This window comes from Athene cunicularia, assembly GCF_003259725.1.
Source record: "Athene cunicularia isolate RWA chromosome 3 unlocalized genomic scaffold, athCun1 chr3_part1, whole genome shotgun sequence".
Taxonomy (NCBI): domain Eukaryota; kingdom Metazoa; phylum Chordata; class Aves; order Strigiformes; family Strigidae; genus Athene; species Athene cunicularia.
Window position 1 is genome coordinate 105,864,872 of NW_020799097.1, and position 26,086 is coordinate 105,890,957.

At 43.4% G+C, this 26,086-nt stretch overlaps 1 protein-coding gene across 1 annotated transcript; it reads right to left on the minus strand.

Moving 5' to 3' along the window:
* Positions 1 to 6,188: 6,188 nt before the first annotated feature.
* Positions 6,189 to 18,632, minus strand: ACBD3 (acyl-CoA binding domain containing 3). Its single transcript, XM_026844650.1, has 7 exons — positions 18,412 to 18,632; positions 17,233 to 17,373; positions 16,300 to 16,458; positions 14,141 to 14,315; positions 10,565 to 10,757; positions 9,243 to 9,527; positions 6,189 to 8,339 (listed from the first exon to the last, which is right to left on the minus strand). The coding sequence occupies exons 1-7, from the start codon at positions 18,630 to 18,632 to the stop codon at positions 8,128 to 8,130; spliced, it is 1,386 nt and encodes a 461-aa protein (XP_026700451.1). The 3' UTR covers positions 6,189 to 8,127.
* Between the last annotated feature and the right edge of the window lie 7,454 nt (positions 18,633 to 26,086).

Below are 26,086 nucleotides of genomic sequence, written 5' to 3' on the forward strand. Positions count from 1 at the left end.
TACTAGCTTGTTTATGGTGGGTTTCTTTTTTTTTTTTTTTTTTTTTTTTTTTTTTTTTAACTGCATCTGCACATATCTTCAAATGGTGGTGATGGCTGAAACACAACCACTGGTGCCAGACATATCTGACCTTGTCATTCGGAGCCAAATTGTGGTGTTCAGATGATCTAAAAGTCGGCTGGTAAGTCTGGCTGCTCTGCTGTGTTCACCCTGGAGAAGGGTGTGTGAAGAGAGGTGGGTGGGCAGGAGGCACCCTGCTGCCCTCTGTGATGGTGGGGGGATGCTTTAGCCATATTATGCTCTTGTCTCAAGGGGTGTGCTAGCCCGGTGTGTTACCCAGCCTGTCTGGGTAAGTTCATTAAGGACTTTTAGCTGCTAGCAGTGTGGAGATGGAAAATAAAGACGACAGCTGCCCAGCAGGCACCCAGCCGCTGTGCTGCAGCTCCCCCACCGTAAAAATAACTTCAGGGTTACAGCCAGGAGAGAGGTTTTTCCAAGTCTGGCTGAGAGAAATGCTCCTACCACTAGACAAAGCACTACTTGCAAGAGGAGGCTTTTTACCCCACTTCCAGTTCTGGTGGGTATTTCCCTTTGCCCCCTCTACCCCTTTTCTCCATGCATGAGGCTGTGCTCTGACTTCCCCTGTGACACAGTCCCTGAGACCCTCATGCTGGTTGAATCTAAGCAGGGATGGTGATGTTGGGTGTCTTGGAGAGGCCTGGGGGCATGTAGGCATTGGGAGATAGATGGCATCATCAGGCAGCATCGAGCATCGTCCCTTTGGCTATGAACCAGGCACCATGGTAAGAGCGAGCCCCATCTCTCCCACAGCCCAACCCCAGCTTCAATTTACACGCTAGCCCACAAAAGCACAGAAATCCAGCAAACCAACAGCAGAGCTTTCTGTTATTTCTCTTTTTTCCACTGTTTTTGGTCTTTGCCCTATCCTTGGTGCTGGGAAAGGGAGGGGGGGGTGTGGGGTGTGGGGGGTGTCCTCCTACAGCCAGGGCCAGACCAGGCTGCTCTGGTGTTGCTGTGGCTTGTCGGGCTGGCACCCGCTGAGCCAGCCAGCCCCAGTCAGGCTGGGCATGCAGGCAGCTCCCTGCTCCCCTATGGTTTTCATTTGCTTCATGGCTGCTGCGAACCCCACTAGTGAGGCTGGGGAGAGAAACCCTGCACACCTCCCTGTGGGCTGGCTGATTTCAGGAGGAGCAAAAAGTAGCTCTTTGTGGGGTCCCTGCTATAGGGTAGGGAAGCTCACTGCCCCAGTTCCCTGTTTGTCCAGCACCGGCAGGCTGGCTACAAAAGACTACCTGTAAAAATTAATTTTGGCACAAGCATCCAAGAGAGAGTCTTTGCCAAGGAAAAATATTGTCAACAGGCTCTAAGAAAACAGCGTTACTCATCTGGGGGAAAATAACCCAGCCAGGTTGAGCAACCTGCACGGATTTATTCGGTGCAGCTTTATCTCCGAATGGCAGCAGCATGACTGTGAAAGGATGATGCTTTTCCTTGGTGTTACCCCATGCCACCCAGCTTGCCTTACCTTGGGTTGGTGCAGGCTTGAGGTTCCCCACTCCCTGCTGAGGGATGCGTTGGGCCAAAGGGGGAATTTGTGGGGCATAGCTGGCTGGGGCAGGTTTCTGTGCTGGGGCCATGCTGGGGTGCTGGAGGTGCTCTCGGTGCTCTGCTGTGCCAGGGCAAAGCCCAGCCCCGGGGCACTGTCTGGGGGAGGCTGAACTTGGCAATGAGCACGGCTGAAACCAGCATTAAAACATTTCCCACCTTGTTCTTCCCATCACTGGGCCTGCACTGAAGTCACTTCCTGTGCATATGAAGCAATCCAAGGCTTAATGAATAAATAATATTTTTTTTAAAGACATTAAAACCTCTGTTCTTTGCAAACCAGAACCAAATTTTACAAGCATCACGTAAAGCTCTGCTAGTTGCTCTGCACTTGTTCTGCAATCTTGTTTGACTATCTTGACACAAACTGCAAATAACTTCCTGGTGTTTTACAGCACATGTCAAAGACAAGAGCCTGAGAAATCAGATTCAAGTCAGTAAGTGACTGTTGAAGCTCTCCGATGCAAACTCTGACAGCACTGCAAAGGGCAGAAAGACATTGCATGGCTTATATTAGCTTGGAGACCCATTCTTCTTCCCCGGCGTGGAGCCACACTTCGGCTCTGAGCACCCACAGAGTGCCAGCCGAGACACAAGGACTGTTCTGCGTCATCTGGTGTACAAACCTGGCAATGAAGAAGAACAGGGTTCATCTCCTGTAAAGATGAAGTGCTCTTGTCTCGAAGGGGGATCAGACCTGCAGGGCAGGGGTGTACGGCCAGGGCAGGACTGAGCCCTCGCTGCCCCTCGCCTGAGGCAGGGGTGTAGCAAGTTGGACGGTCTCAGCCCCATGGCTCGGAGGTTGGGCTTGCAGGAAGGGCTTGAGCAGGGGCTTTTCTCAGTGTGGTGCTGCAATATGCAATAAATATCAGAGTTTGTGTTAATTCTTATTTTAGTTTGTGGTCATTTTGGGAATTACTTTTCCCTAGCAAGGTGGTGCATAAGGTCTATCCAGGCAGGTCTAGAAGTAAGTCTGCATCACAGCTGACTGCTCGTGGGGTGCAGGATGGGTTTGAAGGCCACAGCTAAGCCAGTTTCATAAGCAGCCACAGCCAAACAGGCCCGTGCCCAGCCCCGGGGCGGAGGAGGGTTTCACTGGGCTCCCTGCGGCTGTGTGGGCAGAGCTGCCCCTCAGTCTGTGCTACAGAGCCCTAAACTCTGTCCCCTGCATCCTGTGCTGTTAATGGCTGTACAGGTGTTTTACTGATGAAATGATGGCAGAAGGCCAAGCATTTGTTTCACTGGGTGAGTGGCGACAGACCCCTGCCCACAGTTTGTTAAGAGTGCTGGGGGAGAGCCTGTGTTTGAGCTTCCCTGGACAGACAAGACACCAGTGACGCCGGTCACGCTTCCCCAGAGCATCCCTGCCATGCCAGGGACGCAGCCGTGGCAGGAGAGAAGCCATAGGCTGGCCTGGTGGGGTGGCACAGGAGCTCCCATAGCCCTGGGGAAGGGGAGCTGCAAACTGACCAAGCCAAAGGAATGGGCTCTTTTTCATCCAGACCATCTACTCTGTCAGGGGAGCACAGCTGAGGGGCATTTTTGTTCAAATGCACTGTGAAGGATAACACCAAACCTCCTCTTGGGCCTGGCACAGACCAGCTGCCCGGTCAGGTGAGAACAGTGACTGTCACCAAGCAGCTGCTCTCTTCAAACAAAAAGGTTCGTAACTTGAACACCGAGGAAAACGCTGAACTCAGAAAGAGATGCGTAGGCTGAAATAAGGGATTACTTCCCCAAATCTGACCACCAGTTAGGTGTGCCAGTGCTGAACACCCCGACTGAAAGGAGCAGGTCTCTCACCAGCTCCTTAATGGAGATGGCACAAGATGAAAATACTAAAGGCCAGGAGGAGAAATTGTTATAGCAAACAAATGTCACCTTGTTTTTCCTCCTTCCTTGCAAGTTTATGTTTAGGATACCAAATGATGGCTGCATACGCAATATCTATATTGCATTGCAATATCTACATGAGTACTAATCCAAATGGTTTATTTAAGCCAATCTGATGCTGTTTCAGTGAAACGCCTTTAAAAGGCCTTTGATGTGCAACTGGCAGATCTCAGATGAGCAGTATTGGGGGAAAGTTTTGAGCTACCGTTTCATGCTTTGCTTAATCTTCCAGTACATGGTGCTGGATGTAGCTGTGAGGTTAGAAGTTTTATTTTTTAAGCAATGGACCCAGAAGCACATAGTTCACATTTGTAACTTATCAAACCGGCTGTCAGTGCACACACCAGTGGCATACCTAAGCCGAACGCAAGCAAGCTGCTGTCGCAGAGCATGGGAGCAATGCTACCGCAGGGACTTGTGCATCTCTACAACAAATTGCTTTCCACTGGCACAGTAAAGCAGAGACAAAAGTTTTCCCTTTTGTGTGCTGCCTCCCCGTGTAGCGAGCAGGAGTGAAAGCACAGACAGGCTGGCATGGAAGCTGAAAGCTCCTGCCACTGAGCTTAGTCTGCAAATGAAGTAACAGCAGGAGCCGGGTTTATTAATTTCAACTGTATTGGGGGGGTGGGGGGTAAGGTAGAATAGGGGAGATCAGAGCAGAAATAACTAGGAAGTAGCAGCTTGCAAGAGAGAAACTAATGTCCACAAATCCTGGCGGTACATGCCTTTTAGCTGGGCTCTTGCTCTAGCTGGCACCTTTGAGCAGCGCCACGTGTATGGAAGGTGCTGGCCCAGTCCCTCTGGTGTGTGGATGAGGCGGCCAAATGTGGCAGAGGAGCTCAACGAAGGGCAGGAGCTACAGGACCTGAACCCAGAGGCCAAGAACATGAGTCAAACAGGCTGGGAGGGATTAGATGCCTTGAACAGGCATTTTCCAGCTTCCCCTTGCAGTCTTTTCACTGCAAATGTAGCAGGGGATGGAAAGAAGAGGGTGGGGATCACAGGACGTGGTGCTAGAAAGAGGAGAGCAACAAGCTGTCAGAGAGCAGCCTTTACATTGCTCTTTTAGATTAATAAGGCTAAGATCTGCCCATAGCTGTTACTCAGTCTGGAGAGGTGATTAGCCCCTGGGTGAAGGATGGCTGCTTTGCTTCTTTGTACTTCAGCACGTCAATGCAGCCTACTCTGACAATTTCCAAAGCAACTGCATAAATAGGAGGAGGTAAAATGGCTGAACTATCCCTCAGACCTCCTTTGACAGGAAACAACTGATTTTTACAGTCCTGTCCATTACAGTTACTTTATCCATCAACTTTATGATTGCATCCATCTGCGCCTTACAAAGCAAAGCATAAAGGCACAGAGTTCTAAAAAAGCCAAGGGGTAGGGAAGGACAGCAAAGGGGATAGGCAAGGATAATTTCACAGAGCAGCCAAGTGGCTTAATTAGCAAGTTCGTTTCAACTGCAGTGCTTATCCTTCAGGGACAGCAGAGTCAAGGAAGCCCTTGCCTTGGTACCTCCCATGCAACTGCTACAAAGAAGAGGCTGCACCAGCAACGCCCATGTTGACAGTACTTCTGAAAACCTCATTTCCAACAAGGGTTTGTCCCTCAGATTTAGCTTTTCTCAAAGCACCAGTGTATTTGGAACCGAGCTTTGTTAACCTGTTTACGTGACATCACCTAGATTTATTGCCGGTGACTCGGCTCATTTCAGAGAACGTTTACGAGAACCCTCCTGTGGAAGAGCACTGCCTTAGGTGAGCTGCAAGGAGTACGGCGCTCCACTTCAATTAGAGAAAGGGGAATTTATACATGCATGAGGCAGGTAAAATAGGTCCAGCTGGGGTAGGCTTGCTGCTGTAATTTGGTTTTCAATGCACTTGCACACTTCATGTGAAACTAGTTTGCAGCACACCCAGAGTCTATGGTACATTACGCTTCTCAGCATCTCAATTCTAACCGTACTGCACTTGTTTTGTTCTCACTGGAGACTTCTGCTGCCCAGAGGGGATCTGGAAGCACGAGCTTCAGGGGCTGCTGTCTGAGGGGGCAGGTGGGGCCAATGGGACCTGGACCACAGATCGAACTAGTGCAAAACCCACTTCTGGTCTCAGCTCCAGGATAAGCTACATAATAGTAGCAGGTAAGCAGCAAAAGGTAACTTTGGTGAACAGAAGCCTTAGCATAACTTGTCTTTTTGCCTCTCGGTTCTTGCTTTTCTTGTTCAGTATAAACCATGCGTGGTCCTGCCCGTCTCTTGCCGTTGGTCCAAGGGCTTTTCAGGACAAGGCAGCCAGCTCCTACTGCCCCTTGGGGCTGGGTTCAGTAAACCTCAGGGGGAAAGTTAGGAACTTTTCTCCTAGGCAGAAAAGAGCCTACAAGTTTTAGCTGCCCACATCCAACCCTTTCTCCTACCCTTTCAAAAACCCAATGCAATGATGCTGTTCAAGCTGGGCTTGTCTAATATTGACAGATGGTCTCATCCAGTGAGCTAGTGACACTTCTCATGCAGAGCCTCTGGCCCAAGTGATTTGGCTGCTAAGACCACAGAGTGTTAGCATGGTACTGAATTTTCAAAAATGAAAGGAAAGATGACAAGCTTATCTTAGCTGAATAGCCGTACACAGAAATGTCAAGGTTTCCAAATTAATAAAAAGCCAACAGCATTACAGATAAATGTATTTTAATTAGGATTAAATACTATCTCAAGGTATCTTGAAATCGCACTTGTACTGTACTAATCAACAGCCAGAGGCAATAAAAAAAGTCTGAAAACGTAAAAGTTCTAACATCCAACACATGACAGTAAGTGCTGCCATTTAAAGCGACAAACACTGCTCCCAAGAACAGATATTCTTAGAGGAAAAAGTTGTAACATTTTTGTATGGACAAAAAAAAAAAAAATCAATTGAAGACTGGAAGAAATATATTAGTGCCTGCCTTTTTAAAAGGTTTTTTGTTTTTTTGGTTTTTTTTTTTACATTAAATACAGTTTTCTTTAAAAGCAAGGTACTTTCTAAATTCATGGTTTATATACTGTATGTACACAAGAGCAGAACATTTTACAGTGTTTTTGGATAAAGCAGCACTAACTAGCTATAAGCTGGTACGGTGTTGCTGAACCAAACGCAAGATGACAAGTTAAGCACTCCAGGAGAAATATCTCCATGGTTGGTATGAGAAAAGTAAAGTATCATGTATGTACAAACCGATTATTCAAACAAACCCCACAAACTCAACATCATTTGCCATGGAACTGTACATGCTGCAGCTAATCAATGGAAGTCTTACTGCAAGAACTGATCTGACAGACTCAAAGTAACCATTTTTTCTTTCAGTAACAAAGTGCATTACCCATGCAGAGAGCACTTACGTAAGTCGTTGTTGCAACACATCACCTCTGGGGTGCAGGGCTCCAAGGAGAGCAGATTCTTACTGCAGCCTCAAGTCAAGGAGCCACCTGCATTTTTCCACTATACAATATATGAAATGCCCCAACCAAACCATATGAAATTGAGATTAAAGCTACATTATTAAGTATCTGTATGTGCACTCTGGCCTTCTGCAAACAGTTACAGATTAAAGCAGAAAGTTTGCACCCAAGTATCACCAGTTCAGACTAAAATGGACTGGCAGCGATTTCTATAATTAGTGCAACATTAACTCGTATACTTTATCAAAGTGATTTCCTGTTCTTCAGATGCACAATGTGCTTATTCAGGTTTTACAAAAACAGATAAACCAGAACATTGTGCAGAAAACTGGTTTCAGGTTTGTACATATATATATATATATATATATATATGCTTTTTAAAAGTCTACCCCATTAAAAACCCACCGAACTTAGAAATAGTTTGTGCCCTGGTTCAAAGTCAATTGTCCCCAAAAATGACTTCTTTTATTCTAGGGTTAGCAGCAGGGCAGAGAGATTAAGGTGGTTTTTGTTACATATACTTTTAATTATCATTCAGTTTACATCTTCAGAAGAGGTTATTTGCTGTACTTCCATGATGCTGTTCATCCTTGTCTTAGTCACTACACTGGTTTAAGGAACTGAATGTTTCTTCTTTGAAGAGGACAGAAGCGAGACAACTTGTTTCTAAACTGCATCAACGTAAAGTTTCAAGTTTTAATGGTGTAAAAATCTGACATTCAATTACAGTTAAGAGAAACTTGCTACACAGCAAACTGCATCCAAATCTACCAGTTATTGATGGGACCTTTAAATTAACCATTAACAAGTTATTCAAAGCATCCAGACCTGGAAACATCAGATCACCCAGCCAGTGAGCCAGCAACTCCCTCCCCCTTTTTCATGAGGCTTTAACAAATGCAACTTGATGTGACCTTAGCACTGGAGCCAATGACTTCCATTGGTTAACTCCAATACCCAAAAGGGCTAGGGAGATCCTCTGTTAAGCCCAATGCAATATGCATTAGTGTCATGGAGCAGGAAGATCCCAGTGTCTACTTGTTAGAGTTCACACAAACCATACAGATACAGACAGGATAAAACACAGACTCAAAAGGATCCATTATGCTTGAAGAAAATTCCAAATAAAACGACATCTTCTGCACAGCCCAGCCTCAGACACAGCCACACCTTTATCTAGTATAATAAACTCTGTAGTAAACTGTTTTTGACCTCCATAGAGAGTAGGAGTTGTCAAATTTAAGAAGATAAACTCCTCTCCCTGGGTACTGGTGGCTGCCAGCATACACTTCTTCATGACAGTCTCGTCTGTACACAGGCACTATTTCATCTAGCTGAGGCTTGTTGGCATTCTTTTTGGCTTTTTCTTCACTGCTAGTATTTTCTGCAAGGAAAAAAACAAGGTGTCAGTTAACGTGGGTGGATGCTTTACAAGAGAAAGTCAGACTGATCTGTAGTGGACAAGGCACTCTTTGTTAGTTTAGGAATCAGATGGGTCCAAGGGGTTCACACCAAGGCTGTGGCTAAAGCATTCAAAAGCAGAAGGAACAGTAAGCATGCTCACTTTATCATGGATTTTACAGTTTGATGTTAAAACTCACCACACCAATCTCCCCAGCACAGCTGGGTTAGTTTGCAGAGATGCCAAGCTCTAGTTTTCATTAAGACATTACCCCACATTGACTGCTACTGATCTGACATACATACTACTACTGATGACTTAGTAGTAATATCCAGAAGGCCACTGCTTCCTATGTCAGCAGTTCCTTCTAAGCAAATCACATCCCAAACAATTTTTTTTCTGATAGTATGCTAGACTCCCCTGTAGGTAAAGGCTGTGGCCCATGTCCTAGCCACTATCAGGAATTACTCTTTTAAGCTGTTTTGCTGAAGACTCAAAGAATTTTCCTCCTTAGAAAAAGTTCATGAACAGCACAGAAAGATTCTTCTTAAGGCTTTCAGTGTGCAGATCCACTATGCCCTATTAGGGCACACCTTTCAATCTAGCTTACTGAATAGCTGAACTGGACAAGAGGGTACACTAAGCAGTAAGTAAAACTTAGGAAAATGATTTCTCCACCCTCAACTGCTCTAACCTATCTGTGACCAAATGAGGTGACTGAAGTTAGTTTCAGAATTATATTTCCTATTCAAAATTGAAGACAAGATTCCAGCTAGATGAAAGTTTGGAGAACTAGGAGTTTACAAAAAACAATCACTTGGGTCTTCCCCACGGCAAGCTCTGCAGGACTGGCATAAATAAGCTTACATAAATAAGCATGCTTACCTTCTTCTTCATCCTCATCATCACTGGATTCGCTGACATGCACACTGACTGCAGTATTAGGGGAGTCTGTCCATTCAAAATACACCCCAAAACCAATGTCATAATTGTCTGTAGCAAACTCCCAAAAGAGGTAAGACCCCTCTTCATGAGTTGGTACTCTAACTGTAACCACTTCGCCTCGGCCCACTGTGATCACAGAGTCTGCATCCTGCCGAATTTTTTCCTTGAAGTCTTTTATTTGGGGTCTTGTCCACATCGATGGGGCAGCTATCACTGGAACAGAATCTGGAGACAGGGGAGGAAATACTCCAGGTTAAGCTTTGTTTCAGTTATTTATGCTGCATATCTAAGTGTGCCTTAGGGGCACTTGAGGACCACAAGCAGAGTTCCTTCTAAGTAATTTATTTTTTAACTGAAGAAACATCTTTCACAGCTGAAGCTTGCAGGAAATGCGGTGCAAGTTTAGATAAAACGCTGCATGCTTAAATCCTACCAGTTCACTCATCCACCACATTTAAACCAACTAGTGCTTCTGCAGAAAAGACTCAGAAGACAGATGTACTGCTACAGGTGACAGGGTTGCATTGCACAGAACTCTTCACTGAAAGGATCTTTAATGGGACAGAACCAGAGCTTGTGGACTTGTCTAGGAATTGTCAAATATTGACTAAAATAACTGAACATCTCATTATACAGACAGGGACTGTCCTAGTGGTGGTTCTATACTGGGATCCAAGCAAGTCTTTTGAGGACTACTGATTGTGGATGAAAGCATAGAGGTAACACCCAGAAATACCAGCGATGAAAGAGCTTCTGGGAGGCTATGTTTCCTGCTCCACTACCACAGCCTCCTAGAAGCTGTCTGAAGAAGGTGGGAAATATGAGCAGACAGCAGTCCAGACTGCACATAGGACGGGGTTAAGCCACAGGTAGGACAGCAGAGTAAGAAGGATTTGGCTTTATTTTAATCTGCAAGGCTAAATCATTCAGTTTTGACCTGAGTTCAAATAAGATTGAACATACTTCTGCACAGAACAGCTTTCTGGCAGAACTTTTAGGTGTCTTTCAAGAGTGAAAGGAGGTTCTGGATCCCAACCAATTTGCCTGAAATGCTTTTGCTGTTTCCTCTTTCCCTTACCCCAAAGCTGGGTTTTGCCTGCACAGTATTGCTCTCCCTTGAGAGAAACTGGACCTAGGAATCCAACTTAGCTCTTGCACAGCCCAATGAAGCCAAAGAACCACAGTAACCATACTTAAGACATCTGACTCCTAAGAAATGCTTTTGCTATTTATTTTTAATTAAGGCATCTAGCTAGGCCTACCTTTTGGTCCATTCTCCAGCGCTTCTTCCAAAGCCTCTGGATCCAGCTCTTTTTCAGGGCTGTCTGCATGTGCACTGGCCTGCCCATTAATAGATGGGGTGTCCCCTGGGGCAGGTGCATTCACCTTCGATGTAGTAGTCAAAGGTGTCCCTGTCGCTGCCACAACCGCCTCCTGCTGTTTTTGTAAGGCTGCCTAAAATGACAGAAATTAAGTCAAGTAAAACCAAACCCTCCCAAGACGTCTCCCTCTTCCAGTAGAAGGTACAAAGACACTTTATAAAGAAAAACAATCTCTGCCTGCACCCCACAAAGAGGCCCTACACAAAAGGCCAGAAGCAGCACACATTAACCAGTGAGAATTACATGTACTTAGCAACAGGGGAAATGAAGTCACTTTGTTCTAGGCTGGTGGATAAAACTGGAACAAAAAGATTCAACTTTCAAGTTAATCGGGGCACACACAATAAACCCTTGCACTTAACTACAGAAATTCTTCATTTCAGTAATTCATATAATGTTTCTTTCAAAATTGAAAGCGATGACTTGTTTGCTGGTTTCTACCAGCGGGCTGAAAGGAGTCTAGCTCTAAAGAGAACTGGAAGTATTTAAGGTCTATTAAGTACTTGACAATTTGCGACTTATCTTGCTCAACAGGGTTCTCTATCAAATCCATGACGCCTGACAAATGCAGTTATTTAATATGAAAGCAAGACGTGTAAGAGCCACAAGGACTGCAAGTGGTCTGGGAGAAGAGTTATTAAAGCTCAGAGGCGCTGCTTTTAGAACTCGACTTACGTACATTGAAACTCTTTATATAGAATTTATCACGCTGTCCCTCTGCAAAGGATTAAATACACCTAGAAAGAGATTATACAAGGTAACAACCATCCTTTTGGATTTAAGCAGGATACATTACCTGCTGAAGCCCCTTTAGCTTCAAGGCTTATTCCCCTACCCCTAGCTATCAGTACAGAGATTACATATGCTTTTTTGTTGGGACAGGAAAAAAAGTATAATTGACAGAACCACTCTTTAAAGAATAATCTAATTGATGAATGAATGGGATGTAGGTATCCTGAAGGAGCACAAAGACAATATAGTCAAACATTACTTAGATTTCAAATCTGAGAAATTGTACAGATGGTGCCCAGATCCACTTGCTACAACAGCAGTTCTATGCACTGAGACAACATAAAGTGGGAAGAACTTTCCAGGAAACTATTGCATATGTCCTTTCCAAAATTAATTGTATCACAAGATGATCTGTAAGCAACCATGACAGAACAGCACTTTTTAACTACACTAATAGGTCCCAAAGTGCCTGAGTTACAGGCACCTGAAAGGAAAGTATTCCTCAGAAGTTTTACAGAGGCTTCCTGAACATTCAGGGAAGTCTGAAATAGGATTAGATAATTTTAGCTTTACATGTTTCTTTTCATCCCTTCCTCTACAAAAGCTGTCCAAATAGAGATTTGAAGGATAAACTTCATTGTCTGACAGACTTCTTATTTTGTAAGTCACTATAAAAAAAAGGTTGTTTTGCCCAGATCTTGGAGGGCATTAGTCTTCTGTACATAGAAAGCAGGCAGCCATGATTGAAAGGAGCAGTGCTGACAGCATTGAAGAAAACTGGCAGCAGCATCTCTGACACCTGTCTCAAGGGAGTAGTATCAATTACAGAAGACATCAAGGACAAGACTGATGAGGCTATAGCTTTTGCTTACCACTACAACACCAAAGCATTGGTACCAAGGTGGCACTAAGCTTCAAGAGTAACTATAACAGGGTAGGAAGCTTCTGACTTTCCTATACCACTACAACTCCATCAAATAGTGGTTTGGCTCGGATTGGACCTTTAAAGATCATCTAGTCCAACCCGCCTGCTGTGGGCAGGGACATTTTTCACCCAATCAGGCCACTCAAAGCTCCATCCAACCTGACCTTGAACACTTCCAATAACGGGGCATCCACAACTTCTCTAGGCAATGTGATCCAGTGTCTGACCATTCTCATTGTAAAACCATTTCTTCCTTATGTTCACTCTAAACCTACTCTCTCTCAGATTAAAACCATTGCTCCTCGTCCTGTCACTATAGGCCCTAGTAAAAAGGTTTGTCTGTTTTTCTTATAAGCCCCCCTGTAAGTACTGAAAGGCTGCAACAAGGTCTCCTTGGAGCCTTCTCTCCCCTGGGCTGAACAATCCCAACCTGCTCAACCTTTCCTCAGGAGAGGTATTCCAGCCCTCTGACCATTTTTGTGGCCTCCTCTGGACCTGCTCTAACAGGTCCACATCTGTCTTGTACTGGGGACCCCAGAGCTGGATATAGGACTCCAGGCGGGGTCTCATGAAAGCAGAGTGGAGGGGGAGACTCACCTCTCTTCCTCAACCACCTGGCCACACTTTTTATGCAGCCCAGGATACAACTGGCTTTCTGGGCTGCAAGAGCTCACTGCCAGCTCACATCCAGTTTTTCATGAACCAGTATCCCCAAATCCATCTCCACAGGGCTGCTCCAAATCCATTAATCCCCCAGTCTGTACCAATATTGGGAACTGCCCTGACCCATGTGCAGGACCTTGCACTTGGCCTTGTTGAACTTCATGAGGTTCATATAGCTTCCTCCTTCCTTGGACAGTTCTTTTCTGAGGGCATCAGCCTCATCAAAATACAAATGATTTAACAGGAAATTGGTTACTGAATTTCAAATCTTCAGCTCAAGAACAACAGAACTCAGGCTGGCAGTTACATGCCATTTAAGATTCAGGTCCTGCCCAGATAGGTCAGACATACTAGTCTGAAGTCTGGCTTACATCTGTTTGAGACAGTTACAGATAGACATCCTTGAACTTTAAGACAGCTTGAGATGGGAACACAGCATATTTGCCCGAGATGTAAGACTCCCCTAAACTGACAAGTGGCCTTTCATGCCCGAGCACAAAACCCTTGCAGAGGAGTAATGTACTACTGCCACCCATTGCTACCAGAAATGTGAAAGTCTGTCCTCCCACCCAAATCACGAGAAGTCTATTGCAGGCAAGCAACTTAATTAGATACTGATGTCAGACAATAGCTGCAGAAGGAGAAAAGTCAGTAGTCATCAGGTTGACAGGAAGGAGAAATCTCAAACCCAGTAGTGATGTGGCAGTGCTGCATGCATGTTCAGCTGGAAACACATGGTTGACCAAAGCCTGATGCTCTGCACAAATCTTCAGGTGCCAGACCTACACTAGAGTCACTTGCATAGTTTGTGCTCAGATGCACTGGTAGGTACCCCCATTAAATTACACATACAATAGATACTGCAGCAGAGCGCTCTATATTTGGTCTCTCAAGAATAATATCAAGCCAAGTAATTAGTAAAGGCTGCTTAGAATTTTCTTAACTTAGAGCTGCTTCAAGAAACTACACAAAAAGATTAAATAATGGAGCTTTGGTGTTTGAATCTGAAGCCACATTAGTCACTAGGACACTATCCTTGTAGCAATTACCTTTTCAAGGAGATAACGGCAGACAAGTTAACATCTCTCAGACAGCCTGGGACACAAAATCTAAGCTTCTCAGATGGTCAGCCATACCTGTTGCTGTGCAAGCTGGACTTGATACAACTGCTGCATGTATTGTTGATAATGTTGTTCCTGGAGCTGCCGAATTAGGATCTGCTGCTGTTCATAGTTGCCCGGATACTGCTGGGCTGCATACTGCTGGAACTGAATGGCAGTCTGGGAGTTCAGTGCTGCCATTATCTGTTGCCTAGATAGGTGGGAGGAGAGTATGAAGATTACAAGCAGCTGAGGGTATTGGGGAAATCCCTGTACTTAAGTGCTTTAAGTGGCCTCAAAGACAGTTAATTCAATTCCTGCAAAAACCAATTAAAACAAATCTACATAATGGAGCAGAACCCAGAGGTAATGCAAATGTGAATTTTGCCTAAAAAAATATGCTGAGAATATGAAGGGAGCAACAATTTCTACCCAATGTTTGAAAACATCATATGTTAAAAAACCAAGAGCTCTTACGTAACTCCCAATCTGTAGTCTGGTAAAGAGGTGGTGCTAGAAAAATGCATGACTAAATTTCTCAAACCACCAAGGCGAAAAAACCACATTCGGTTCCTCCAGAAAACATGCAGAAAGCACCCTTCTAGCAACCGTTCTACAAATACTGATAAGAACAAACCCTCTGTGGTACAGCACGCCAACGCTCTTCGGTACATCTAAGAAGAACACACCACATTACTATCTTAATTTCCCAGGACAGTATGCAAACAAATATGAAAATCCTGACTGACTGTGGCCTAATTCAGGAACGAAAAACAATGCTGCCAAACAGGGCATCTGTGCCTCCAACAAACACAACTGCTGAAACTTCAGGAAGAACACATAGGTTACTTATGCACTGGCTCAGTTTTTCTCCTCTCTCCAAAGGGCTAACAGAAACTATATAGTAAAATTACTAGCTAGATCCAGGGTTTGTCTCACATGTTATGTCCATCAGTGACCAGCTATCAATGCTTCACAGGAAGAAAGCAGTATGACACAAATTCAGGAGTAATTCTTTCCTTACCCAAAAATCATCCTCTAAAAGCTCCAGTATTAGACTGGTTTAGTATCCTAAAGGGCAAGATTTACTACTCTTCAGCAAACTATGACCAGTTGAGATACATGGCCCGTATATATGTAGACATTCCTTTTCTGACTAAACTCCTTATCTCTGTAACCTGCTACAAGCACTTAGTACACAACTGCTATTCATATAAAGAAAAAAATCTCTTAACTTCAAGGCATATCATGCTTCTTGTAACTTAGCACTGTGCAATGTTTTTTGTTATTCTCTGTATTTTACACTCCTCTGGCTCTCGTCACTTTAAACAGTAAAACTTGTGGATTAATTATTTGCTCTCTTCTCAAAGCGACTACATAGCAAGCACAGGATCTACTTCAGGAGACATCCCCTCTGAAGACATTTTTATTATGGAAAACGGTTGCTGACTGATGTGGAACAGCTTTGATGATTTATCATTCTCCTAAATATTATACGTGCAAAGCTAGATTCATGTCTTCAGCACCTAGATGCTATGGGAACAATGAAATATAACTAGAGCTACATATTCTAAGTAAACAATTTAATTCAGGCTACAAACAGAAGTGCATTTGAATGTGAATTTTAGAAATGTGGTAAGATCCAGTGATTTCCAGCATACAAATGAGATCTGCAGATACTTCACACTTCCTAGAAAGGGAGCACCGTCAAGGAAGTAGTGTTAGACTACCAAGTTAGGAAATTTCAGCCATGCATTCAAAACACCCCACTGAACTGCAGTTATCCTTTTTTCAAGGTTCCACATTCTGTGAAAGGATAGAAATGTTCAAGTCACAGTTCAAACAACATTTCCAGCTGGACACTTAACTTTGCTCAGTTGAGTGTGGCATTAATCATTTAGGAAGCAGAGACACAAGTTTTCATGAGGTGCAGCCTTTGAACCCAAAAATCTCCAGAGCTTCTCTTTAAAGAAAGCTTCTCTGGCACTTTCATTTGAGGAGGCCACATACAATAGCACATTAGAGTAATTACTCTCTGCAAACTGTGTCCCTCTTAACTGAGGATGCAAATGTCACTGCCAGGCTTGAGTGCTCTGAACTTCCGGTATTCAATTTTAGCCTAACTTTTTTAACAGTTAGATACAATTGTCTCAAGTGCAAGTAATTTTCTTTGAAGTGTTGTTTCTGTTACTCACTTCTGTTGTTCCATCCGAAGTCGTTCCTCCTCTATTCTCCTCCTCTCCTCTTCTTCCCTTCTCAGTCTTTCCTCTTCTTCTCGCCTACGTTTTTCTTCTTCTTTTTGTAAACGCTCACGCTCCTCCTCTTCACGCCGCCTTCGTTCTTCCTCTTCTCTTCTGCAACATCCACTCAATAAGCTATTTCAGCATTCCTACAATCCTAGGACGAGTTATTTTCAACATGCTGTAACCTGCCTTCTGCCTGCCCAATAAGGCTTTTTGTTTGGTATCATCTCCTCCCACTTAAATTGGCCTGGAGAAGTGTCTTATTGGACACAGGAAGAAAACATATTACTGTTTACTTTTACTGTACTCTGCAGTATGACAAGTGTAAACTCTGTATTATAATTTGATAATAATTCTAACCTGTTACTATACTATTTGTAGCAGAGAGCAGTGGAAAAAAAAATGCCTGGAAACCTTAAACACCTCTTTCAAGCTTTACCATATGTTCAATAATTACCTGGATACTACAGTTTGATAATCATATGATATTGTGATATGTAAATGATAGCAGAGGACTGTCTTTGTCAAGTTGCTAACCAATGCCAGAAGAGGAGTTTGAAGCACCTGACAATTTCACATTCTGCATACATTTAGTCCACAGACATATTGGGGCAGACATTTTGTGAAGCATGTATTTCTTAAACATCTTAAGATGACAGCATTAGCAAAACTTTAGAAACTCTTTACATTCTAGGTGTCTTCACCTCAGAAACAATAATTCATTACTGGCAAAATTAAAAGGCTTAGGGAGATCAAATGGTACCACAGCCACCTAAACTTCAGGCACTTCTCAAGACAACTTCAATCCAAGTTAGCTGTGACACTATCCACAGGTCAAGAGTTATACACTCAATATAATCCAACACCAAAGGACTCAAACACTACCTTTTCTTTTCTTGTTCTTCTTTCTCTATCTTGTGGGAAGTCACATATGTTGAAAACAAGTGGCAACACCTATTCAGGAGCTTAACAAATTCTGTCATAGCTTTTTGTTTTGACATGTTTCCAAGCGCAGCCCATTCCTTCCTGAGAGAGAGAAATCAGCTGAAATAACAGAAGACTCAACTCTTTTCAAGTCAGTAGCGAACTCTGAGAACCCAGCAAAGAAAAAAAGTTGTGACACCGGGGATGAAACTTCATCATATGCAGTTTCAGAGAAGCAACAACTTTTTCCCAAAGACAGTACAGTGCTCTCTTCTTCCTGCACCAGAACAACTCTTTCAGACATAACTGAGTGCTTCTAAGAAATCTCATACATATATACCATCGACACTACTCAGAATTCTGAACTATGTCCAAGAGCTTTCCAGCTACAAATGAACCTGAAATATTTTTTACCCTTCTTCCACTCTAGTTTGTGTAAAAAAATTGATACATTTTCCTGGATGAATAAACATGGTAACAACCATCAATTACAGTGCTTCAGTTAGTTGAATGCAACAGCCTCGTTCTTCCTAAAAGAAAGCTATGTCCAGCTGTGCAAAAGCAGTGTACTGGGTCCAGCTCTGAGAAGCCAGTGTGGTGTTGCACATCGCCTTCACACTAGAAATAGCAACAATGAACATCAGAAGTGCAGCCTGAACTACAAGCAATGCATGAGAGGCCAGAGACTGCTCAGATCTCATAAAAATTCACTCATTTTGAACGCATCAAGCATCTGATTTCAGAAGTTATCTTTGGTATTAGTAAAAGCTATGGTGAATGCTGCTACCATTAGTAAAAGGCTTGGCCTGCTGTAACCCTGATGTGGAGTTAGGATGAAACACAGGCCTGCACATTAAGGCACAGCCAACCAAGTCTTAAACTGCTATGAGAAACTGGATTGTTGGCACAGCAGCTTTTCCTAACGCCGTTGAAAAAAACCAATAATCTTCTGTTAGCTCCTTTACTGAACCGTGACTCAGATTTCTAAGATGTATTTGAAGAGACCACTCTCACTTTCCAATACCATACACACATATTGAGGCAACCCACATACTTGTCGTCTTATTGCAGAAATTGGATGATGTTATCTTCAGACAGGAAAAGCAGAGTTAAGACCAAGAAGAGCACCAGCCCTTTTACCTTCTATCATTCCCCAGCACATCAAAGAATCCAACTTCAGGGCAAGTGTCAGGGTTGTAAGGTCCCAGCAGAACCTGCTTATGCAGTGCCACAAGTTTGAGCTTTTCTTCGTACGTTGGATGAAAGGCTTTGCCATCTTTTTCTGCAGAAAAAAAGGAAAACTTAAATGTTGTGACTGAATGATTAAGCGCAGGACAGCAAAGAGCATTTTGTATAACCATTGCCATGATTTCCTCCATAAAAAAGGAATAAGAAAGAGAAGTCACAACAGGTTGGACAAATTAAGTCAGTTCTGTTCAAATAAAAAAAGATCTGTCCAGAAGAAACACATCTACGTCAGCTGCTGAAATGTAATTGTGAAGTATTTTCCATCATACCATCTAGAGTCATTAATTTACGTGATAACTTACTTAACTAGTAAGTTACCACATAAATATTTATGTTAATTAGTTGAACATTATACCATATGGATCTGTATCTCTGAAATATTTAAAAACCTTAACTTGAATTCAAATGTGTCTGCCAAGTCTAGTGTGGATAGGAAGGATCTTCCACAAAGAAAGATGTGGTTAACTTTATAAATTGCTCTCCTTTCATGCTCTTCACATCGATGAAAGCAGAAGAAAGGTTTAAGGCAAGGAAAACTGCAGAGAGGAAAAATTAGAATCAAGGGAGAGTTTTCCTTGGGGGAATTAGATTGCTGCACTTTGACAATGCAGCTGGAATAACTCCTCAGAATGAAAGGTCTTAGAGGTGACTCCACCAGCACCAGCACGTACAGAGAGCTCAGGCCATAAGACACAGGCAACATAAGCCTGAACATAACCAGAATTCCAGCGGCTCCACACCAACACCTTCTGAAGTGGTCTTGGTTAGATCCTGCCATCCATTTACTGGCAAGAAGAGACTTGCGTTGATTTAAAATTATATATGAATTAGTCAGCTAGGACTTACCTCAGCACATTTAAACTGTCAAAACAAATCAAAGAAACAGGCACCGCTATAATTACACTACTCATTAAGAAAAGACCTTTTTCTTGAACAGGAAAACAAATAAATAAGCGTCATCTCCTTTTGGAAGGACTGAAATTAGGAAGCTGTTGCCAGAGGTAAACAGTGATTTGGCATGACTGTACTACTAACTGCTCTCCATTTAGTCCGGAACTGCAGGCAGAGCTGCCACAAGTTTCCAGCTCTGCTTTGGAGCAAGTTGTTTACAGCCCAAAAATGTACAGTGCAATTCACACCCAAATCTTAGGGCTGACATTTGCATATTATAAAATTGCTTGGCTGATGCTTGTGAACACAGTTATTAACGGGAAAAGAAGCAAATCTCAGAACAAAATGAGGGGGAATAGATACATGGCTTATTGAGAAACTCAAAGCAAAAACTTCTGAAACTTGGAAACAATCCCAGAGGAAAAGTGTTTGCAGGTCACAGCAAGAAGCTGTATTTTTGACAGAGTAAGTTCAGTACATTACCGGACTTCATTAAAATATCACAAGGAACCACTACATGCATGCCATTTATTTTGAAGCCAGAATAAAAGAATTAGGAAGGTAAATATTTAATTACTTATTATCCCATCCTAAACATCCACTTCACTCTTCCAGAATCTCAAGTATTTGCTCTTCTCTCAGTGTCACACAACCTTACAGCAAATATAGCTTCCAGCTTCAAAAACCAGAAGCCTTTCTCCACAAAAATATTTATTTCCAAAAATACCTAGTGGGGTGGAGAAGGTGGGGAAATGCAAAGACTGAAGCAGAGTACTCAGTGGTATCCAGTGAAAGGACGAGAGGCAACAGACATAAATTGAAATACAGGAAATTCCACTCAAGCATAACAGGTGTCTTTTTTTTTTTTTTAACCATGAGAGTGATCATGGAACAGGTTGCCCAGATTGATTCTGACATCTCCATCCTTGGAGATATTCAATACCCAAATGGACACAGTCCCAAGAAGCCTGCTGTGAACAGAAGGGCTAAACTTGACAACGCCCAGAGGTCCCTTCCCACCCCAACACATCTGTGATCCTTATAAGATGCAAGCCACCATGTTCTGGTAAGGTCTCTCCCTGGGTCTCAGGTCTCCTGCTCTCAGGCCACCCAAAGAGCCCTTTGGTTTTTCCTCAATTCTTCATACTTCACATTTAACTCAGAACTTGCTTATTAGGCAGCAAGCACTTTCATTAGCCTCACTGAACAGCATGCACTTTGAAATCACACTTAATATCCTGGGGCAGCATGCTGAAAAGCAAATCAATTGATAAGGGTACTACACTGAAATTCTGACAGGCTTTTAAGCGAAGTTCGCTTCTCAAGGGGGTCCGTATGGCATAGTTTACCTTGTACAACCTGTACACCTACAGTTGCCTGCCAAAAACCATAGCTATTTGCTGTACTTGACTGCAACCTAAGCCAGCTAACATCAACAATATTTGAACTCATTTCTGAAGAGGGTTAAAGGGAAAAAAAACATCGTTTCCCATGCTATACACAGCACATCTGCATTTTCACAGAACAGACAATTCAGACCTCAAGACGTAACTATAGAGAGAAGCCAAAATCTGCATTTACGAAGAATGGTGACCCAAGGGATGAACAACAAACAAACTAAATAAGAGAGAAAGATAGACAGATGAGAAAATATGAGACAGGCATTCAGTGACTTGTAGATAATGCAGATTAGAAGCAAACTCTCAGCAAAATATTTGGAAACGTATTGCGTACTTGTATACTAGCTATTTTTCAGATTAATTTTTCAGCATAAGCCACACTGCGTAACTACCCCAAAGGTTTGGAATTGTTGCCGTTAAACTGAACTTGAGGACCTGAAGCCAACTGCAGAGTCAAATAAGCCAAAAAAGAACATTAGTGAGTCCAGACAAGTACAAGTACCAAATTTATTCAAGCAGGTATTACCCACACATCTAATACAGCTGTCAGGAAGCTGAAGAACATCAAAGAGCTCTAGGGAACATATTAGGAAATCCAAAGGATGCACGCAGCAGCAGTACAGTAACTATACAACTCCTCCTATGCCCCTGGTATGCCTGAGCCAACAGGGCCACTGAAAGCCTCAGCTTTCTCACAGAAGATTAGGAGACTTCTTTCCTAACAACACATCAAACCATCGTTCACCTGAAATGGCAATTTCTCAAGTCAACTAAGCTCTATGCTTAAGCAGCAACTACTAACAGATCAAAGTCAAGTGGTGATTAAGGGTATGGTTACATGAACAAAGCAGGCTATGGACCTAGAATGCTTTTTGCTTTCTGCAGTAAGGGCCCATATATACACATGTACTTCACTAATGACATAAAGTAGCTCACCCAGACCACGGAGAAGGACCAGCTCCCACTTACTGCAAGCTCAGGCCTCAGATGTGTGCCATGAAACCACAAAACACTGTCACTGTGTTGTCAACCATGAAAGGGAAATCCCTGTACACCCATCATCTCTTCATACTACAGTTCTCCTTGACAGTGGCTACTTTGTTTAGATGCCCACAAAACTGAGATCCACTGAGGGCAACTCAGCTGAATATTCCAGAAAACCAGTACTTAAAAGACTAATAACCCTCCTTGCACTAAAGGTAATTAACTGTATGCTTGCAGACCACTGTTTGTGTCGGCATGCAAACACAGTGGGAAGATGAATCTATAACTAGTAATGAAAAGCAGGTATCAGAGGCTTATATCACTATGTGGCACTGTACCTTTGATGTGAATTGGTATAAACCCACAAATTTAGACTCAAGGGAGTTTAAGAAATATATTCAAGAGACTGCATCATTCAAGATACTGTTAATCCTATGTAATTTCAGCCTTTCTTCCCCTGTAAGAAACATGGCACAATATGCTGCAGCTTCCACTCCAACTTCACCTACTGTGCTCACTCTAAACACTTAATCCCCATGGGATAGCATTCAGCAGTCATCTAGGAAAAAAAAACAGAAAACAGTTTTCGAAGTGTGATTTGTCACCTCATAGCTTTTAAAAGCAGAAGTCACATATGTTAATGCTATTCATTTGCAAAGTTTTAATGAGCGAGACCAAAACTGAGAAGTGTGAGAACTGAATCAGTGCCTGCAGAACCCAGTACACACTCTTACACTCCTAATCCTCCTCTCCTGAAGATGTTGTGCATCAACAGAAGACTTACCAACCTGCCCTTCCAATTAAACATGATCAAAGCTCAACTTCACATCAAACATAGATACATTATGGGGGTTTTCATATTCTCATACAAGAACCTACTCAATTCGTGAATTAAAATCATGCCATCAAATTAGCCCTCAAAAAAAAAAAAAAAGATGAGGTTGAACAATTAATTTAGAATGATGTATTACTGAGATTGAAGATACATTCTTGTTAGGATAAGAGGAAATAACTTCTGAGCAGTCAAACAAAATTAGAGTACTTAACATACCAGGAGAGCTTTTAGATACCAAAATGATATGGTTTGTATACTGTCTACTCAGATGTGCTACACTGCAAATCACTTTAGACAGTGAATGAACACTTGAGGGATGTCATATACTGAAGGCTGTGTGCAATGGTATTTCAATGACAGGATGTGGAAAACTGTAAAGCCAGGTTGATGCTGGAATAGATATGCTGGCAGGGCTATGTAAGCCACCCCCTCCTCCTGCAGTACACTGCTTACACCTGAAACAAGTTACCTTCACTGGCATAGCTTGTACCAGCCCAACAAGCAGAAGAAGTCATCAGACACACTTCTATTCTGCCAGCTGCCCCAGGGCACACAATTACAGACAGTCCAAGAGACAAAGAAACCCACCCATTTCAGTAATGTGACTGTTCTCCACTGTACACTGGATCCAGCACAGCAAAGCAGCTTCTTAATGGCAGCCAAAATTCTAGTTGACCTGAGCTAGGCTCGACAGAGCAGTAAGGGATGCTCTTGTTTCTCACAGAAAAATGGACGGGAACACTGTTAACTATCTGTTTTCTATGCCCCCGTTATTCTGAAACGCTCTCTTCACAAGCCATTATGGATGCTAAAAAAAGCTAGTGCGCATCTCCTGCACAGCCTAAGGCCTGACAGTTGAAGTAACCCAGGGTCAAGCATTTTAGATCTGTTTCTGTCTTTATCAGAGACAGAATAAGGTAGCTTGAGTCTCTTTAATATCCTAGCCTAGTTTCAGTTGTGTTTTTTCACATTGTTTATACGCACTCCCACCCTGTCTTGTCTTCGAGCAATTCTGTTACATGCAATATGCCACCACAGACAAGTGTTAGCAGTCACTGTAATAAGCAAATCTGAAGTATTTTGATCAGATTCGACTTTTCTAGGAATAAAGTACATCATGACTTACAAGACAACTCAGTCTGCACACTGAAGCAGAAAGGAAGCTGCTTAACTAGCGACTGGTGCTTGTCCTTCGACCTCTCAGAGGAACTCCTTCAGCATCCTGACCCAAGCTCCTTCCCTCCCAATCACCACAGATAATCTCGACACCATCATTCTCCCAAAAAAGCACTGCCCTGAGTCATTCCACAGTAGCTGTGTGAGTAGGTAATATCATACACCGAGGCATGGATATCAACTAGCTTTCAGACAAAGTTTTCCAAGACACCCCTCATCTCCAAATCAGCATCGTTTAGAAGAATGATCAGAAACAAGATCTCAGCATTAACCTATTAACATGGGTCAACCTTCAGTCCCTCATATGTTGCTTCCTCAAGTAAAGGGAGAATCTGTTTGTTCATTGGCATCTACAAGGCTGCTAAACAAGCATGCCCGCTCCCACAGTTGTTTTGACAGTGGATGCATGAAAATCATTTGGAAACAAGACCAATTATTTTTGGAGCCACACAGATATAGAACAAGCTGGCAGAATCAGTAATTCAAGTATTACCAGCTCCTGTAACTCACCATCTCATCTATAAATAAAAATCCTCACGTTATGCCACTTTCAGCAAAAAACTACAGATAAAAATATGGGCAATGCCTTCAGGTGACTTATTCCAGCCATAAGGATAGAGGAACGAGGTCTTAATTTGGAAAGTCTGAAAACTTCATGTAATGCGAAAAATTTTCCTCTTATAAGCAAAACCATGCATTACAAGAAATTGCAGAACATTAAAAAAAGAGCAGCAGTAAGGTGAAACATGTTGAAATCAAGCATTTAATAAAAGGAAGGCAACAAAAACCCCACTGTTGAGACAACATAACACAAGGAACTGGAATGTAGACATAAGTAACACTCCCCTGACTCTTCCTCATCCAAGAACAGATAAAGACAGAACATAAATTACATTAAAATACAAGATATAATAGACTGATTAGCAATAATGTAGATAATCTCAATCAGTGTGTAATCTTTACACTGTAAATACAGGTTCCAGTAGAATATTAAGCCCAAGACAAAATAAGACCACAGTTGAGTGAGACAAGGAATTTGCTACCGAAGAGACATTTCTTTCTGCATCATGTTTTAAAAACAAACACTTATTAAACCAAACCAGAACTCTTTCAAGCAGCTTGTTTTACAGAAAGGAGAAAGAGACAAAAGTTACAATGCCTCCACAACCTGATATCCAGTAGCAGCTTCTAACACAGGAAAACAAAACAAAACAAAAAAAAAAAATCAAGTCCCTTATGGTTCTTACGACTTAAAAAAAAAAAATCTCTGTGTTAACATCCTAACAAAAATTTGCTTTGTGGAAGGGCATATGAACAGGGTCAAAGAATGAGGGTTTAAGAAAACTGCTTAGACCCTTACATGCTCCTAACAACTATTAGGGTGCAGGTTAGCCAAAGCAAAGAAAACAGACAACTTTGTACTTCCAGCACAGTTTTCATCTGTCAATACGCTTGCCCTCAGAAAAGACAGCTTTCCTGGGGGGGGGTCACCTAAGAACTGACCGCCACGAGACTGACCTTTGCAAGTACAGGGTCGTACCCTCCCTAGTGCAGGCACGTTGCTAGACTCCAGGCTCTGTGCCCCGCGTCAGGCAGCAGCCACCCGAAAGCCAGCAGAGCGACACATCGCTGCGAGGTGCTCAAACGCTGTAGCACAATGTAACGCTACAGTGAACGCAGCTCTTCCTCCAAAACCACGCAGTCGCTTTCCTCCTCTTGTGGAAAGCAAGCGTGGCAAGGTACCGCCGGCTTTCTGCAGAAGCAAACGTGGCTACAGGGGATCCCAAGACAAACGCCCCACGTCTACAGCCTGGGTGTTTCCAGGCTCCCTCACACAGCCGCCAGCCGGAGCCATGGCAGCGCACGAAGCGGCGGCAGAGCCAGACTCGAAGTTCGCATCCTGTGGAGACGGCAGGACATCTCACACCAGCATCCGGGCTGTCAGCACGCTCGACAACGCTCAAGGAGCGCACTCTTCGCCTACGTTTGCAAGGTTTTTCTTCGCATACCACAAGCAAGAATCATTTTTCCTTCGCTCCGTTTTTAGGGCGGGTGGTGCAAGCCCTCGGAAGCGCCTTCCCGGCCCCGCGGAGCGGGCACACGGCGGCCCGGGGCACCCTCCCGGCTCTTCTCCCGGTCCCCCAGCTCGGCTCATCTCTCGCATCGGGAAAAGCGCATCCCCACAACCCGCCTCCGACCGACCGCCGTGACACGATGCTCGCCCCAGCTCGCCGCCGCGCCCGGCACACCGACCCCCGGCGGCCGCGGGTGGTGCCGGCCC